At 50.6% G+C, this 15,917-nt stretch overlaps 2 protein-coding genes across 4 annotated transcripts; one reads left to right on the forward strand and one right to left on the reverse strand.

The window, feature by feature from the left end:
• The first annotated feature begins 6,631 nt into the window (after window positions 1–6,631).
• Window positions 6,632–12,617, forward strand: RAB17 (RAB17, member RAS oncogene family). 3 transcript variants are annotated; one of them, XM_088058944.1, is made up of 7 exons: window positions 6,635–6,843; window positions 7,129–7,204; window positions 9,882–10,041; window positions 10,956–11,107; window positions 11,343–11,468; window positions 11,676–11,769; window positions 12,124–12,617. In XM_088058944.1, exons 3-7 carry the CDS (start codon window positions 9,885–9,887, stop codon window positions 12,234–12,236), a joined length of 642 nt encoding a protein of 213 aa, XP_087915070.1. In that variant the 5' UTR covers window positions 6,635–6,843; window positions 7,129–7,204; window positions 9,882–9,884; the 3' UTR covers window positions 12,237–12,617. The 3 variants fall into 3 exon arrangements, with proteins under 3 accessions (XP_005528937.1, XP_087915070.1, XP_087915071.1); XM_005528880.2 differs by lacking the exon at window positions 7,129–7,204 and having other exon boundaries at window positions 6,632–6,723; XM_088058945.1 differs by lacking the exon at window positions 7,129–7,204.
• Window positions 12,618–13,300: 683 nt separating this feature from the next.
• On the reverse strand, window positions 13,301–15,092 carry PRLH (prolactin releasing hormone). The gene is made up of 3 exons (XM_088058971.1): window positions 15,025–15,092; window positions 13,690–13,866; window positions 13,301–13,452 (listed from the first exon to the last, which is right to left on the reverse strand). The coding sequence occupies exons 2-3, from the start codon at window positions 13,802–13,804 to the stop codon at window positions 13,301–13,303; spliced, it is 267 nt and encodes an 88-aa protein (XP_087915097.1). The 5' UTR covers window positions 13,805–13,866; window positions 15,025–15,092.
• Window positions 15,093–15,917: the final 825 nt, after the last annotated feature.

A 15,917-nucleotide genomic window follows, 5' to 3' on the forward strand; every position in this document is an offset into this window, starting at 1 on the left:
AAACTCCCTCAGCTGGAGTGGAAGAGGGGAAGGAGGTGCCATTTATTGTCCCCATGGAAATCTATCCAGATCCATCCAAGGCAGAGGCAAACCGTCCCTCTTCTCAAGCACAGAAAGCTGTGCTCTGCTTCAAACCATCTTTCATTCTTGTCAGGGAGGAGGTATTTTCCACTCACCTGTTCTGCAGCAAAGTGAAAAATTGCCAGGCCTGTTCTCAGTGAATGGTTCCAACCACTTGATATCAGACAGAAGAGCTGTGTGATGTCTCGTGGTTCTGCTTTATGATCTGAAGCTGTGCATCCCTACCCCACCTCCTGTCACCTCTCCAGTCACCCACCCACACAGAACAGCGGCAAAACAGCCGTGGCAGCTAACAATTCCTGGCTTACCTAAAGCCATGCTGGTGCTTTCTCATTCCAGCTGGGATAATCACCAGCAGGGCAGGAAGACAGGTCATTATAGTTTCCTGAAATAAAGGACTTTGCTTAAACTGGGAAGTGAAAGATGATACTGGTAACAAAACATTAGAGGAAACAGAGACAAAACATCTGAGATGATACAGTGTGTTAAAGCTGGTGCATCTGATTTTAAATCATAACACATTTTTCTGGCATCCATAGCATTCCTGGATTTCCATGCAGAGTGACTGACGAATGGCCTATGGGGCTGACTCACCTGCCCAGCATGGTCTTCCTGCCCTCTGCCTCACTGGGCATCCCAACCCTGTTCATCCACCCCAGCCCTGCAGCAGGTACTGTGCTCTGCCTTTGTCCTGTGAGCTTTTCCTCTGCATTAATTATTGCAGCACTAAAACCCATCTGATCCTTCCCAGTAGGAATGTGAAGGAATCAGCTCCTCTCTTCTCCATCAACAAAGAGCCGAAACAGTCAGGCAAGTGTTGTCAGTATCTCCAGTGTTTAGTTTTCCCTCCCATTGTAGCAACAATTAGAAATATCATTTTCCTCTCCTTCAAACAGAATGAGTTGCTGCAGAACCCTTTTGTATCAGCTGCTGTAAAAACAGTAAACAAATAAATCAATAGGTAGATAAAGCACAGAATACCCCAAACTGCACAGAAAGTAAAATATTTTGCATCTAGAAATTACCAATTTCCACAGCTAGCTGAACAACTTATCAAGGATCATGCTGGAGAAAGATGCCAGAGACAGGAGCAGAAGGGCCTCTGACACCAAGTCTCTGCTTTTCATTCCTCTTGCCTTCTGCCTTTCCTATCTGTGCCTTTCCCTAAAGACAGATACTCAATATATTGCAGGGTTTCCAGCCTTAAGCCATGGATGTCTGGGCACTGTTAGGAGGAGGCACCTCCCCAAGGGGCTGACAGGCACTGCCTTTGTTGCTCAACTTCAGTTTCTGCAGAGGTTTTCATCCTCTCTGACCTTGGAGCTGTGGTGGCAGAGGGGAAAGGCAGGGAGGACACACTTCTCTGCGTGGCCTCTTTAGGGGAAGTTACTAGGTTAAGTTTCCGAAACATCCGGAGCACATTAGTGGTTCAACTCAACTAATTAAAAATTCCCAAAATAATTTTTAATACCCTTTTCAATTATAAAAGGAGTTGCTGGAGGTAACAGCAGATAATGGTGTCCCCGCCCTCCCCCAGGCATCTCTGTTCCTTCCAAGTTTATTGGCAGCAGATGATTCATTTCACCTCTGCCCAAGATGACTGCTTTACAACTCTTCCAGCAGCATCTGGCCTTAAACGAGGTTACTCAGGCTCAAACTGATGAAATAATTTCTATTCTTGTGCCTATACAGGACCATGCCTGCAACACCCAGTGCCTGAGACTAAAAACCAGCTGAAAACCAGCCAAACATTTAGACGTGACCTGAAAAAGCAAAACTGTGCCTGGCTGCCATGGAAAGGCAAAACCTGTCATAAAATGCCCTGTGAAGTTTTCTGGGCTAGGCATCCCCAAAGCTGAGTGGGGACTTTGGGGAAACTAAGCTCATCTTCACACCCACATGAGCTTTTCAAGTCTGTGCTAGACAGCATTGCTTAAATATTTATCTTTCTATGCACAGGCAAACCATTTTCGGTTACATTTGATACAAATGCCTCACAAACACAGAGAGATGAAGCATTGCTGGGGGAGATTATTGAGCAACTTTTGGCTCTCAGGGAGCTCCTCTACAGCCTTTGCTTGGAAAGGTACCTCCTATTGACATTTTTAGCCTGGTTTCCTAAGGGAGCACGTGTGATCACTCTGCCAGTCCCACACTAAAAGCTGATGCCAGCTGGCCAGTTGCCACCAAATTTTCCTCAGAGGTCAAGGTCCATCCCCACTGGCAAAAAAAGTGGCACATGGAGCTCAGGGTAGACACCAGACCCTGCAAGTGGAAGGGAGTGCTTAAATGCTTTAATGACATAAAATGCTGCCAGACCTGCACCTTTCTAGATAATGATGTCTCTTGTGTCACAGAACCATTTCCTCTGTTTCCATGGCCCTCAGGAGCGGCTTTTCCTTTGAAGTCAGGTACCCAGCTAGAGCCAAAGGCAGCTCTCCTGGGCTGGACTCCTGGAGGGGGATCTTCCTGGCCAACATCTGCTGAGAAAAGGGAAGTTTGAGATAAGCAAAATGTTCAATGCAGACTTCTTTACTCGAGCAAGGCACATACATTTACTTTTCACCCAAGCTGCACTTTACTTATTAGACATATGGCAAGAACCTCAGCACATATCTCAAGGCTATTTATTGTGACCTGTCAAGTGTAATTTCAGAGGCAAAAACAATCTCACCTGTCTCTTCAAGCGTTAATGCTGTAGGAAAGCCTTTATTGTGGTTCACACTTGTATTCTTTTTGTAATTTAATGCCACCAGTCTTCAAATGTTTATTGTAGTCAGTAGCTGTTTTCCCTCCTCGGTTTTTAACACATGCTAATGTTCACCATCACTTATCATCTGGGAGCTATTAATATTAAGCTTGTTTAATGTTTCCAGGGCAATCTCTGGAGTGTTTTAGCAACGTTAATAATTAATTCAGGAAGATGAGCATTTTAGAGGCCTGAAGCAGCTCAGGCCAGGCTCACAGTTTTGAGCCACAGTGTAAATGAACTGTTCACCATTACAACTCCACCAATCCTTAAAATATGTCTTAACCTTTTTATCACTGTAACAGTGAGGACCTCAAGTTTTATTTATTTATTTATTTTTCATTAGCAAAGGCACAACCCTTGATCCTCTCAAAACAAAATGACCTTTTAATTCTCCATGGCAGTGATGACAGATCTTGCCTTTATGATCATCAGTGTAATGCCCTGGGTTTTCATTACTTCATCACACACAGAAAAGGAGAAACAGCAAAGACTGGGACACTTCCAGCATTTCCATTTTGTGATTTAACTCTTTAGCCATGTTTTGTATGAAAACCAGCACACAAACAAGGGATGGCATGTTTAACAGCACAGGTGTGGCAAACAGTTTTGAGAACATCATTTGTTGTGACCTCTGGATGGAAAGATTGTTTTGAATTTATTTTGCTGACCGTGCTTTCAGGTGTTTATTCTTGAAAAAATAAGAAATGAGAGTGTTTTGGTTACAAACTGACCCATCAGGAGTGATTTTGTGGTATTCAGGGACTTCAGAGGACCAAAAATTATGAAGATGAGCATAATTTCAGAGCAATACAAAGCCTGAACATCATTTCAATAGTGTGGGAGCCTTGACAGTGAGCAGACCTCCTGAAGTGAGCTGCCTGCACAGGGACCACCAGGAATGGATTCCACATGGAATCCATGTGGATAAGCTCAAGGAGAGAGGGAGAAACAAGTCAGGGGAAAAAAAAGAACTCTTCCCACAGGCAGACAGCAAACAAGAGGCAAACCTGAAGTTTCAGTCTTTGTTTTCAGCTCAGGATTGTGCTTTTATTGCCATATTCTGCTGCCTTTCCCACACAACCGCTCTTCCTTAAGCAAGGGAGGATTTACAGTGCCTGTATCGATGCTTCCTCACAGTCAGGGAGAATCAAGTGCTACACAACCACTGAAAAAGAACCCTCCAGGAGTTTCTAAACTGCCCCACAAAGATCTCTGTGCTTGTGCCTCCTTTAACTCAGAGAAAGGAGGAAGGAGAGACATCCTGCTCAAGGTTACACAGCAGACAGAGCCAAAAATACAAGATTATTGGAATTATTCTTGCATGCTAAGAAGTTTTATTTTGACCTCCTCTGGAATTCTTGTGCACCACTGACGTGTCAGCCTTTCCTTCATAGTTAAAAATCAAATAAAAAGGCTGAGGTGGAGCAGTGGGGAAAAGTCTACAAGGGGGCTCCAGGTGGATTTGATCCACACCATTCCTGTGGCCAAACCCATCCTCCAAATATTCATGATGTAATTACACCAGGTGACCGTAAAATGAAATGCAGGCCCTAAATCTTGGAAAAACGGCCCATGCCCAGTTTTAAAATTTATTTCAGGTGAGGAACTCTTCACTGCAGAAGCGCAGTGAGGTGCATCTCTAGGTTTGTGCAGGATGCTCTGGGTGCTCTACCCATCCAGTATCCATGCAGCCACAGTCTCCATTTGCCACCCACTCACCACTGAAGGAGGTCTGATCCACCCTGGATGTTTTCCCTCACAAGAAGCAGGCAAGCAGACAGAGGCACATGGGAAAAACCTCTGTCTTCCTGGCACTGCAACAGTGCTTGTCAGAGATGTTCACATTCCCGTTGTTTGGGGCACAAAGAACAGAGAAGCTTGTCTGTCCATCCACACTTCTGGAAGGAGACCTCAGTCCATCTCTCATGGATTGGTGTCTGTTTGGCTGTCCAGCTCAGAAATGAGACTGGGCAGCAGCATCCTCTCTGTCTTAAATGGTAGCTGAGCTGTGCCCTCTAGTGGGGTCTGGTTCAGCAGGAGCTGCAGAAGAGCCTTCCAGGGGACATTCTCCCACATAAGGGACTCACTCCCCTGGGCTCTGGAGGCCTCCAAGGCATTTACAGCCAGACCATAGCACTTTGGGCACCTCATCCCCACCGTCTTCTTTTATACAAGCCCTTCACAAAGGCCTCTGAGATGTGACATCTGCTGGGGCAGAGGAGACTGGTATGAAAATAACAGAGCAGCACAAACTGGGAATGAAGTTTCGCTTAGCAGTGACAAAGCCATGCTTTCATCAGGCTTCAAAGCCTCCCAGCCTTTTTTTTCTACTAAAAATTGCATGCTTAGGTTAAGTGTATGGTGCTACCAGAGCCTGTAGGTCCAAACCAGTGGGTAAAATCATTGCTGTGGGCAAGGATTCCTGCTGCAGCATCCCCAGCCCAAGGTATCCACACTCAGCCCTTGCAAAACCCTGAAGTATCTTCCTACCCCCTTGCTGTACCACTGCAACTCTGCACAGGGTCACAGAGACTCCCACTGAAGGACTGACTCATCCAAAGCCCTAGGAAAAGAAAAAATAAGGCTTTAAGTCAGCTTCTTTGGGAAACAAGTTATAAGAAAGGGGTAGGAGCACCTTAAACTGCTTCTGGGCTGGAAAAACTACATATATATTCATAGGGTTGTTAGGAACTGTTTTCAAAGGATCCCCAAATCCAGCTCTAGCCTCTGCAGAGCTGATGGGAAGAGCCTGGGAAGGGAAACTGTACATGGCTTTTCATCATTGAAATGGCAAGTAATCGAACTGCTGTGCTTAGGCCTTGAAAGTCACAAGACCCATTTTTCATTTCAAAACTAAGATTATATTGTTTTTAAGCTTTCTTGTAGGAGTTCTGCTTTTCACCCTGTTCCCTATAACCATTAGGACCAGATTTTGTTAAGCCTGTTTCACTTCCAGGCATCTTACTTGAAGGAAAGACATTGACTGTGACAAGAGGAGTGACAGAAACACAGCGTTATCATCTTATCAGATGTTTAATTATCAGATCTTCCCATTCTCACTCCAGACCCATTATCCCAATGCAATATAACATGCTGAGATTTCTCTCTCAAGATATTAAACAAGAGCAGCCTTCTTCAAAACACTGAGCCCCAGCTGCCGGGGTAACCAGCTATTACCTTAATTAAAAGGAAGTAAAATGCTCAGTTTTTGCTCACTTTGTACCTCCCAAACTCAGGAGCAGCTGTTTTGCAGCTGAAGCATTTCGCCAGAGAAGTGGGAGTGTCTTCTTCCATAGAACAAATCCCCCTTGTAATCCCAAACCCGAGATATCTGAGCCCGTGCCTGGCACAAGACCAAAGCCAGGTCTAATGTTCATCAGCAGGAATTGCCGTGTTATAAAAATCCGGAGAGGACAGATCCCGTGTATGCCATGACACCAGCCACACTCAGCCCTCCCTAATCCTCAAACCTTGGGGGTTCTGAGGGGGTTTTACCCCCATTTCCTTGGCAGCTGGGCTGATCTTGGATCCCAAGACAAGGGGGAAAGCCCCACACATCCATCCATCCATCCATCTGTCTGTCCATGGCCAAACCCCAGTGTGGGAAGCAGGGAGGGAAGGATGGAGGGAGGGATGGAGGGGCCCTGGGGGCACGACCTCTGTGACAGCAGCCTCCTGTCATCTTGTCTGGCTGCCAGACCTTAGACCTGGTGTCAGGTCTAAGGTTCACTGATCTGGGCCTGCCTCCCTCTACCTTTGACACCGCTCCCGGTGCTTTCGCTTTTAGCTGCTGCCGGCAGGCAGAGGCTGGAACACACGGATGGGGCCGTCATCCTCTCACCCCTGACACACGGACTGCAACCCTGGGAGCACAGCAAGGCTTCGGGAAGGTAAAGGCATCCTCTGCTCAGGAATTCCCCACTGGACAGGCCCCCAGCCCCCTCCAAGGTGCCTCTTCCAGGCAAGCTCTGGAAATTCTCTCATCCTCGCGGAGCAGCCTCACATTCAAGGTACGAAGGATGCACGAAGGGTGGCACGGTCCTCAGTGACTCCCTGCCAAAGAGAAGAGGTTTTAGGAAGCCCTCTGCCCTACCCCCATCCTCCCAGAGCTGTTGTGAAGGGCTCAGCAGAGCTCTCAGTCTCTCCCACAGCCCAGGGCGGTCCTGTTTATTGCTGCCTTACTTCCCTGTGTGGTTAATGATCCTTATTCCCTTCCCCTTTGCTTGGAGGGCAGCTGCTTGCTCTGAGAAATCATCACTGTGTAAATCTAATGTTTACACATTATGTCTTTGCAGTTGGGATTTTTGTATCCCCTGGTAACCCTGAACTTTCTGAGTGGCCACTCTCTTATTCAAGCCAGAGATTAAGCAGGTAGGAGGAGGCTCCCAAAAGCAGAGAGCTTTGAGCTGAATGCTAGAAGTTAACTGGGGAGGTAGGTGCATGACAACTATCTTGTGAGGGGGAGGAAAAATGAAGTAGCTAAATCTGAAAGAACCTGAAATGTTGTGTCCAAAACCTGCAGAGTTAAGTACTGCAGACTTACACTGTTAAGCATTGAAGTCTTGTAATTTTTCTGAGGTGTTCAGTAATTTTTGTTCTGGTTCACTCTTGCACCCCTGCAGAAACTCAGCAAATGGTTTTAATGGTATTAAGACCTAGAAAAGCTTAGCCACCAGTTAGACATCACTACATTTAAACAACATTAATTTCCCAGGAAGCTAAACAGGGTTTTAAATAAGACTTCTCAGTGACTCCATCCCCAAAGGTATGCATGACTTTTCTTTTATTACTGCTTTCCCTTGGAAGTAAAAGGCTTATCCCCTGACAATAAATACAGCAGGATCCCTCCAGCCCAGGTTAAAGATGCTGAACACAATTTCCTTGTGAGAAATGATTGGTGTTGTGGCTCTTTAGGAACTCACCTTCAAGACAAGCGTAGGATCAAGCATGCCTGCCCCTAATATCAGCCACTAAACACAGCTGCCACAAAATATTAAGCTGTACCTGGAGACTAAATCCACCAGCAGGGTTTTTACAGCTGTTTGAAGATAAATTGGTTTATTTTCTCTGACTACTGAGCAGGTTGAGCTTTCTCTGCCCCTCAGTGTGGTCTCTTGGCAAAAGGAGAGGACCTGCACCACCTCAGCTGTTGCCCAGGCTGCTCTCCAGATTGATGACAGTAGATAGCTTGATGCTTTTCCCATAGTCCCTTATCCAACAAGTGCAGGGTTTTACTCTGTACTCTCCTTTTCCAACCAAAAAAAAGGATGAAACCCTCACTATTTCCCCTCAAATCCTGTTTTCCACTGAATTAGAACGAAGCCACTTGTTTTGCTTCCTTGCCATCCTCCTCAGGTTGGAAGGGAGACACCCTCTGCCTCTTAACATGGGGGAAAAATTTGTTTCAAGTGAGCTTTGGCAAAACTCATTTACTCAGTAAATCTCAGGTGAGTTTTGTTCCAGCATCAACCCATCTTCCTAAGGTTGAACAGAGAGCAGCGGAGGGAAATGATGACAAACTGTGTTTGATATAGACAACCTTGGGTAGTTTTCAAGCAGCTTCTAGAGAGTTTTATGGCTTATCACTGACAATAAGTGCCCAGGATGGATGGCAGTCTTGTTTCCAGCCTACAAAGAGGCAAATGTGTAATCATTACCCTAAGGAGCACATTTATGCTGTGCCACAGGGCTTATCTTTTTCCTGCTTGAAAAATATGACTAACTAGCTGTGCTGCACAAACTATGATCCTGCTCTTCATCACAGGGCTGCATGAGCTGGGGGAGGTGATGTTACCTGTGTTTTTTGAGGGGATTAAAGCCTGCCTCACCCAGCAGAAAAACTACTTGGATCTAAAGATACAGACCTGGGTTCAGCCAAGGAGCGCTCTTAATGACAGCCTTAATGAGCCTGCCAGATTGCAGAGGGAGGACAGGCAAAATAAAGGAGACACGTGGGATGAGCAGCTCACAGGAACAAGGGGCTTTTGTCAGGGGAGTGAAATGCAGAGAGCGGGGAGCTCCATCGCTGCTGCTGCTGTAGGTGTCTTTGTAAAGGCACTTCTCGCTCGCCAGCCAAGTTCCAAAGCCAAATTCCTGAGGCCCAGGAAGAAATGGCACCAATTCTTCATTACAAGCCTTGCAGACCCCTGCTGTCTGCCTCACCACGTGGAGGGAAGCCCCCTCCTCCAGCAGAGCTCAGCCTGGCATCCTGCTCAGTCCAACACCCCGTGAACTCTCCTCTCTCCTTAACAGCTGAGTATTTTTGGAGGAGGAGCTCTGCGAGGAGAAGCAAGGCAAAGTGTGGTTTGCTGCCCCAAGGAAGTGGCACTTCCTTGCCTCAGGGCTGGCAGGAGGGGACACAGGTGACACCCAGGAGGGCACCCACCGAGCAGGGCAGAGCCAAGGCTCTGCAGCAGCTCCCTTCGAGCCAGGTTTGAGGCAGTCGCTGTCACTGGGTCTGTGTTTCCCTGCCATCCCTGGGCACAGCAGGGCAGTCACACTCTGAGGTGACATGGGGTGGCACTCCAGGGGCTCGGTTTGTCTGGGGCTCTTTACCCAGGGTGCAGGAGCATTTTCCACCCTCTTTGTGTGCTCCTCAGGGCTGCTCGGGCCGGGGCCTCTCGCTCCTGAGGCTCTCCTGATGTAACTTTAACCAGGATAAATGTGAGACCTCAGCCTAAGCTCCCAGGACTCGGGAAGGAGGTGTCCTGGAGAGCAAGGCACAGCCAGAAGGGATTTCCCTCTGCCTGGAAATTCCTCCCGTTCCTCCCGTTAAAGGAGATGCCTCAATCTCCTTCCCTACATCCAAGGAGGCTTCTGGCATCGAGTTTCTTCCTAAACATCTCCACCTTCTGGTCAGTGGCAGATGTGACTGTCAGTGGCAGATGCTTCGATGCATTAAATTTGTCACTTATGGTATTAATGATTTTGATTTTATTCCAGCCTATTTTGGAGTTAAGTGCCACCTGCCCAGGAGCTGGTGCAGGGGGCTCAGCTGATCCTGGGATCACTTGCAGATGTCCACTGAACAGAGTTGGTTTCCCTGCAGGACATGGCACAGGCGGTGACATCGGGCACCTCCCCGCAGCGGCCTCGTCCCTCCTACATGTACAAGGTGGTCCTGCTGGGCAGCATGTCCGTGGGCAAGTCAAGCCTGGCCTACAGATACGTGAGAAACGACTTCAGGGAGCTGCTGCCAACTGTGGGATGTGAGTGAGTGGCTCCAGCAGCTCTGCACAAGAGACCAGGCCTGGTGCCTGGGGTGGGATGCAGGAGAGCTGCTTGGTCCATCTTGCAATAGCACAAACCCACTTTGGAACATGGTGCAGATTTACCCCAAAGGTCAGGACCTCCCCCTTCACATCTCTGCAGGCCTTTTCCTCAGCACCAGGCCACAAGCAAAGTCACATCCACATCACACAAGTCCGGCTTTGTGCTGCCTTTTAGAGGCAGGTGAGCAGCAAAATGAGTAAACTGTGCATCCCATCTGCTCTTTGCATCCTGTGCTGCTCTCCCAGCTATTCAGGCACCCCAGGAGGGTCTCCTAGAATGGTTTGCATTAAAGATCACCTAGTTTCAATTCTCCCTGCCCACATCCTACAGCACCTAGACATTATATATCATCATTTTGTGTGATGCACCTGGGTTTTGCTTTAAGAAGGCACGGCAGGCAGAGAGGGTGTGATCCCACCTGTAGCTGAAGAGCCAGCTGGTGGAGCAGAGCAAAGTGGAGCTTCTCCTCTTGTCCCTCTGCCTAATCCCTGGCTGGTCCACAAGCAGCCATCTGCTCCCTGGAGGAGAGGATGGAGGCTCCCCTCCAGTGGGAGCCCTTTCCACGGATATTCCCATTCACAGCTCTGACCCACCAGCGAGGTGGAGCTCTCTCTCTGTCTGGGGGCTATTCTGCAAAGCTTGGAGTTATCCAACATCAAACCTGGTGTCATCCACCCAAATCTGCTGCCAGGAAGGGCCACATCAGCCCAGTGCCAGTCACAAGAAGTCACCCCTGGGTGCATTAGAACACCGTCACTGAGCCTTGGGGTGGGTTTGGCACCAGGGCAGCAGGTCTGAGCTCCCTGCTCTTTTGCTCCAAGTGAACACACACCCTGCATCTTGTCTGCAGGCTCCTTCTTCACACAGACACTCGACCTGGATGAGGCCATTGTCAAGTTTGAGATCTGGGACACAGCAGGCCAGGAGAAGTACCAGAGTGTCTGTCACCTGTACTACCGGGATGCCCACGCTGCCCTCCTCGTTTATGACATTGCTAACAAGGTAAGGCCCCTGGCAGGACCATGCCAGCACCCAGGGCTGATTTCTGCTGCCATGAATCCCATCCAAGGATGATTTATCCCTAAATGTGTTTAAGGGCTGGTGACCTGTTTCCCTGAGAGGGGCAATCAGAACCTCCCCACCCTCTTTGGTTTGCTGCCACCCAGCCTACTTGGTCTGAGGCAAAGGGATAAAATCAAAGCTAGATCACTGGGTGATTTTGTCTCCATCTCTCCAGCAAACACTCAGCAGAGCAAAGCTGTGGCTGGAGGAGCTGGAGAAGAGATTCCTTCCCAACGAAATCGTGATTGCTCTGGTGGGCAACAAGACAGACCTTGCTACTGAGCGAGAGATCACCACTGAGGTGAGTGCCTGGGGTTCCCTCATCACCCCTCGCAGAAAGCACTGGGAGGCATCCAAGGAAAATTTCCAAGGAAAGCTAAGAGTTTAAGAGATTTTCAGACACCTCCAAAGTCCCTGTACAATTCTTGACCCACCATGAAATCCACCATAAAACTGAACAAGCAGCCCCAGAAGGGGCAGGGGAATAACTCGGCTTGTTTCCACTTAGGAGGGGGAAGAGCTTGCGCGAACAAAAGGCCTCCTGTTCATGGAGACATCTGCAAAATCCAACCATCAAGTAAATGATGTCTTCATGGCTGTAGGTGAGTTATGGGATGGCTGCAGGTGAGAGCAGAGAAGGCTGAACCACAGTCCCGAGCCCCTGAAAGGCTCAGCCCCTTCATTGCTCCGACTTGTCACTGAGATGTTCCTCCCAACCATTCCAGCCTGCACCACCCCTTAAGGCAGAAGGATGGACAGATCCATCCCAAGATATTCCAGTGTCAGAGAGGCCTTTCAGACCTTCTCTCAGAGCCACAATTTTATTTTGCACTGGTATCCAGTCTAGGTGCAATGGTGTCCCCAGTTAACTGTTCAGGGAACTGTGGGGTGGGAACGGGGCAGCCCAACCATTGGCAGGAGAAAAGAGCCCTTCTTTGCCTTGTGTTTCCTCCCAGTCCAAGAGCTCCTGAGGAGGGAAGAAGAGAAGGCATCCAAGCCATCCCCACATGGGAGGTCGACTGTGGACCTGAGGGCGAGCAGGGAGAGGACGCGGTGCTGCCGGAGCTGAGGACGCGACGCTCTGCGCTCAGCAGGGCTGGACCCAACCTCCACCGGGGCAGTGACAAACCAGGAAGGGACTCAGAACTGCAGGGACAGCTCAGCCTGACCACCCTCCCTCTCAAAGCCAGTTCAGAGTCCATCCTGGGTACATGGGTCCTCTTCAACCCTTCAGCACCGTCTTCAGCCGGGAGATAAAGCACAGGGGTTTCTTTCAGCAATCTTCCATTTCCAGAGAAAAGCACAACCTGCCAGGAGCACTGCCACCAGCCGTGACTGGTGACATCCCCTCACCCCCAGCTGTCACCTCCTCCATCTCCCCTTCCACCTGGAAAGGGAGGGTTTATTTTCCTGAAGCAAAGATCCTGCTGGTTTTACACCCAGACTGCAAACAAAGAGAATATTGCCCTAAAGGTGTGTTGGCTTTTTTTCCAACCTGGATGTCAGTCTGTAGGGAACCACAGGAGGTGCCAGGGACCAGAGCCAGTGCTCTCCTCACCCCATCCACCCCATTACAGGGGGTCACAGGCCATCCTTGGGAGCAATTAGCAAGCCAATGTGTGGTGTCACAGTGCCCTGTGCTTTCCTGGGTCTCCTCGTCACACAATTATGAGTCGACTGTGGGAACTCACCTTGGCTGGAAGAGGAGGGAAAACCACCTGGGCTCTCTCCAGAGGCAGCACCACTCACCCTGTCAGCAGGGCAGCAATCTCTGAGGTTTTTGGGGCATGGCAGTGTGCTGGACAGAGCATCATATTCTCCCCAGGAGTTTCTGACCCCAGCTCATGGAAATGAAGGTGTTGGGGGCACCCCTGGGCGCTGGCATGCTGTGGGACCCCAGGGGATACACCTGAGAAAGGGGTCCCTCTGAGCTGGGTGTTTCTGGGGTTGTGAGGGGATAAACCTGAGCAGGAAGGGCTGTCACACTGCACACACTGCCAGGGCAGCCAGAAAACCACAGTGACCATATGAATTTGGGGGGTCACACCCCCCTGCCCGCCCACGCTGCGCTTTGGAACAGAGAGGCTGGGACTCAGGGGTGAGAGGAGAAGGGTTTTTATTGTCAGCTCCACTTTAGGGGTTCAGCTCCTGCCGTGGGGCGTGGGGGTGCAGGTGTGGGGCTGAGCAGCCAGGGTGGGGTTCACCACCCAGGGCTTGTCGCCTCCCAAAGCGCCCCACCGGCCGGATCCCGCGGCCCGTGTACCACGAGGGGTCGATGTCCGGGTCTGCGAGGGAAAAGCCGAGAATCCATCGGGGGGTTGGAGGACACGGAAGGGCACAGGGCGCTGTGCCCCCGAGAGAGGGGCTGGGGAACACCAGGGGAGCAGGGAACGGGGATGAGGAGGATACAAGCTGTTGCAAAGGGCGCTTCAAAGCAGACCTGTGCTCCTGCACAAGTGCAGCTTAGCCTGGGGATGCAGAGGGGGCTGGAGGCAGGGGTTTGGCTGGGGAGAGTCCCTTACTCATGTTCTCCTTACTCCTGATCTCCATGGAGCGCTGGAGAACGCGGCCGTGGGTGGCAGGCAGGGTCAGGCAGATGAGCAGCAGCCACAGGAGGCAGGTGACCCCCAGCTTCATCCCCAGCTCTTTCAGGCCCTGGTTGTGAAGTCTCCTGAGCCCTGCTGAGGACTCCAATGTGGCTGCAGGAGAGAAGGGATTTGGTTGTTGATGTGTATCCCAGTCACATCGTCCCTGGGCCAGCAGCAAAGGGCTTGGGGACAGCACCAGAAAAAACCCAGGGGTTTTGCTGGGGCTGACACCTCTGGGGAAAATATCACCTCCAAACATGAGCTGCACAGATCTCATGGTCATTAAAATACGTTTTAATCCTAGCCTGGTGCCTTAGGTCAGGCCTGATCTTCTCTGGGACCTCCAGTAAACCTGTGGGACCCCACAGGCAAGGGGATGGAGTCCACCACTGAAATGTAGGGCTGGCTGCACCAAGCAGAGGCTGCAGAGCCATGGATGGATGGATGGATGGATGATGGATGGATGATGGAGGATGGATGGATGGATGGATGATGGATGGATGATGGATGGATGATGGATGGATGATGGATGGATGGATGATGGATGGATGATGGATGGATGGATGGATGGATGGATGGATGGATGATGGAGGGATGGATGATGGATGGATGATGGATGATGGATGGATGATGGATGGATGGATGGATGATGGATGGATGATGGATGGATGATGGAGGATGGATGGATGGATGATGGATGGATGGATGATGGAGGATGTATGGATGGATGATGGATGGATGGATGGATGGATGGATGATGGATGGATGATGGATGGATGGATGAATAGATAGATGGATGGATGGCTGATGGATGGATGGATGATGGATGATGGATGATGACCACCTCTGCCCCCTTGGCACCCAGAACACCCTGTGCCGCACTTCACGGCACCGAGGTGCTGAGCAGGACCGTGCAGGGCGGGCTGAGTGGGGAGCTGGATCTCTGCAGCCACTCAAAACGAGGGAGCAGGGCAAGGGACCGAACGGGAGAGCCGGGCGAGGCAGGACCCCGCGGGGCTGCGGCGGCAGCTCCATATCCAGCCACTTTTGCCAAGGAAGTTCTCAGCACGCTGAGCTCCGGCACAGAGCGGGCTCCGGGGAGCTCAGGTTTGCTGTGACCGCCAACTTTTGGAGCACCCCCCTCTCCCTCCCGCACCGCAGCCGGCTGGACAGACGCGAGGACAGACGCACGGAGGAGAAGCAGCGCTCGGGAATTACCCGAGCATCACGCCAGGGAGAGAAAAGCTCCCGACTGAGGGGTGCTCTTACCGAGGCGAGGCGAGCGGAGGTGCCCGGCTGCCGTCCCGCTGAGCCAGGTGGGAGCTGTGTGAACCGGAGTCTCCTCCGGTCGCTGCTTTTATGGCCGGTTTCGTGCTGATGTCAGAGGCGAGCCCCGGCGGCGACCGAGCCGGGGCATCTCCCCTCCCCGCTGTCCCCTCTCATCAAATCAGCACAGGGATTTTCATGACTCAGAGAGGACCAGCGTTTTATCTTACGCTGGTTGAGGGAGATAGTTTGTGGATGCGTTCATCCCTGTCCTGGACGCAGGGTTATTTCGGACAAGGGGAGGTTTTCTGCTCCTTCACCCAGACGGCTGCCGGGGTCGGGGTGTGCTGCTGCCCTGAGCGCTGGAGGGAACCGTGGAATTCCATCGCAGGATTTACTCCGGTACCACCAGCCTTTCCCCTCCACTCCCCACGAAAACAAACAAACCTGCTTTAGGGAAAGCAGAACACAAAATGCAGAGATGAGAGGAAGGCAGTGTGCCGGGGAATACGGGCTGGCAGGAATGGGCTTGTTCTCTGAGCATGAGGACTTCAAATCCCCACGCCCTGGCTCCCCACTCCCATTTTAAATGGATTTTAAAGATTTCTGGTGTTTACTGTGCTGGATGTGACGCTGGAGGAGCCAGACTGGGACTCCAGCATGAGGGTCCAGACAGACAAAAGTGGTACTAGGGACATCCCAAAGCAGGGATCTCTGTGCTGGCAGGATCAGCAGTGATCACACCATCAGCAGTGGGGTGTGGGCAGGGGGAAGGTCTCTGTTTGCCCCATGTGGGGCTGGCTTTGCCCTGGGACAGCTCCATCTCCTGCAGTGCCCAGCTCCAGTGCTGGGCACAGCCAGTTCTGGCTGGGGAGAGGTGGCAGGAGCAGCATGGG

The sequence above is a fragment of the Pseudopodoces humilis genome, chromosome 8 (genome assembly GCF_049639895.1).
Source record: "Pseudopodoces humilis isolate 2021_Gansu_Grassland_sample_001 chromosome 8, ASM4963989v1, whole genome shotgun sequence".
Classification (NCBI taxonomy): Eukaryota; Metazoa; Chordata; class Aves; order Passeriformes; family Paridae; genus Pseudopodoces; species Pseudopodoces humilis.

What these genes read in the sequence shown, in the direction of transcription:
- RAB17 (XM_005528880.2), top strand. Translation starts at nt 9,885, where the DNA reads ATGGCACAGGCGGTGACATCGGGCACCTCCCCGCAGCGGCCTCGTCCC. An exon ending in GCTGCTGCCAACTGTGGGAT is followed by an intron (nt 10,042 to 10,955) that starts GTGAGTGAGTGG and finishes TCTTGTCTGCAG; the next exon opens with GCTCCTTCTTCACACAGACA. An exon ending in TGATGTCTTCATGGCTGTAG is followed by an intron (nt 11,770 to 12,123) that starts GTGAGTTATGGG and finishes GTTTCCTCCCAG; the next exon opens with TCCAAGAGCTCCTGAGGAGG.
- PRLH (XM_088058971.1), bottom strand. Translation starts at nt 13,804, where the DNA reads ATGAAGCTGGGGGTCACCTGCCTCCTGTGGCTGCTGCTCATCTGCCTG. An exon ending in CAGGAGTAAGGAGAACATGA is followed by an intron (nt 13,453 to 13,689) that starts GTAAGGGACTCT and finishes TTTCCCTCGCAG; the next exon opens with ACCCGGACATCGACCCCTCG.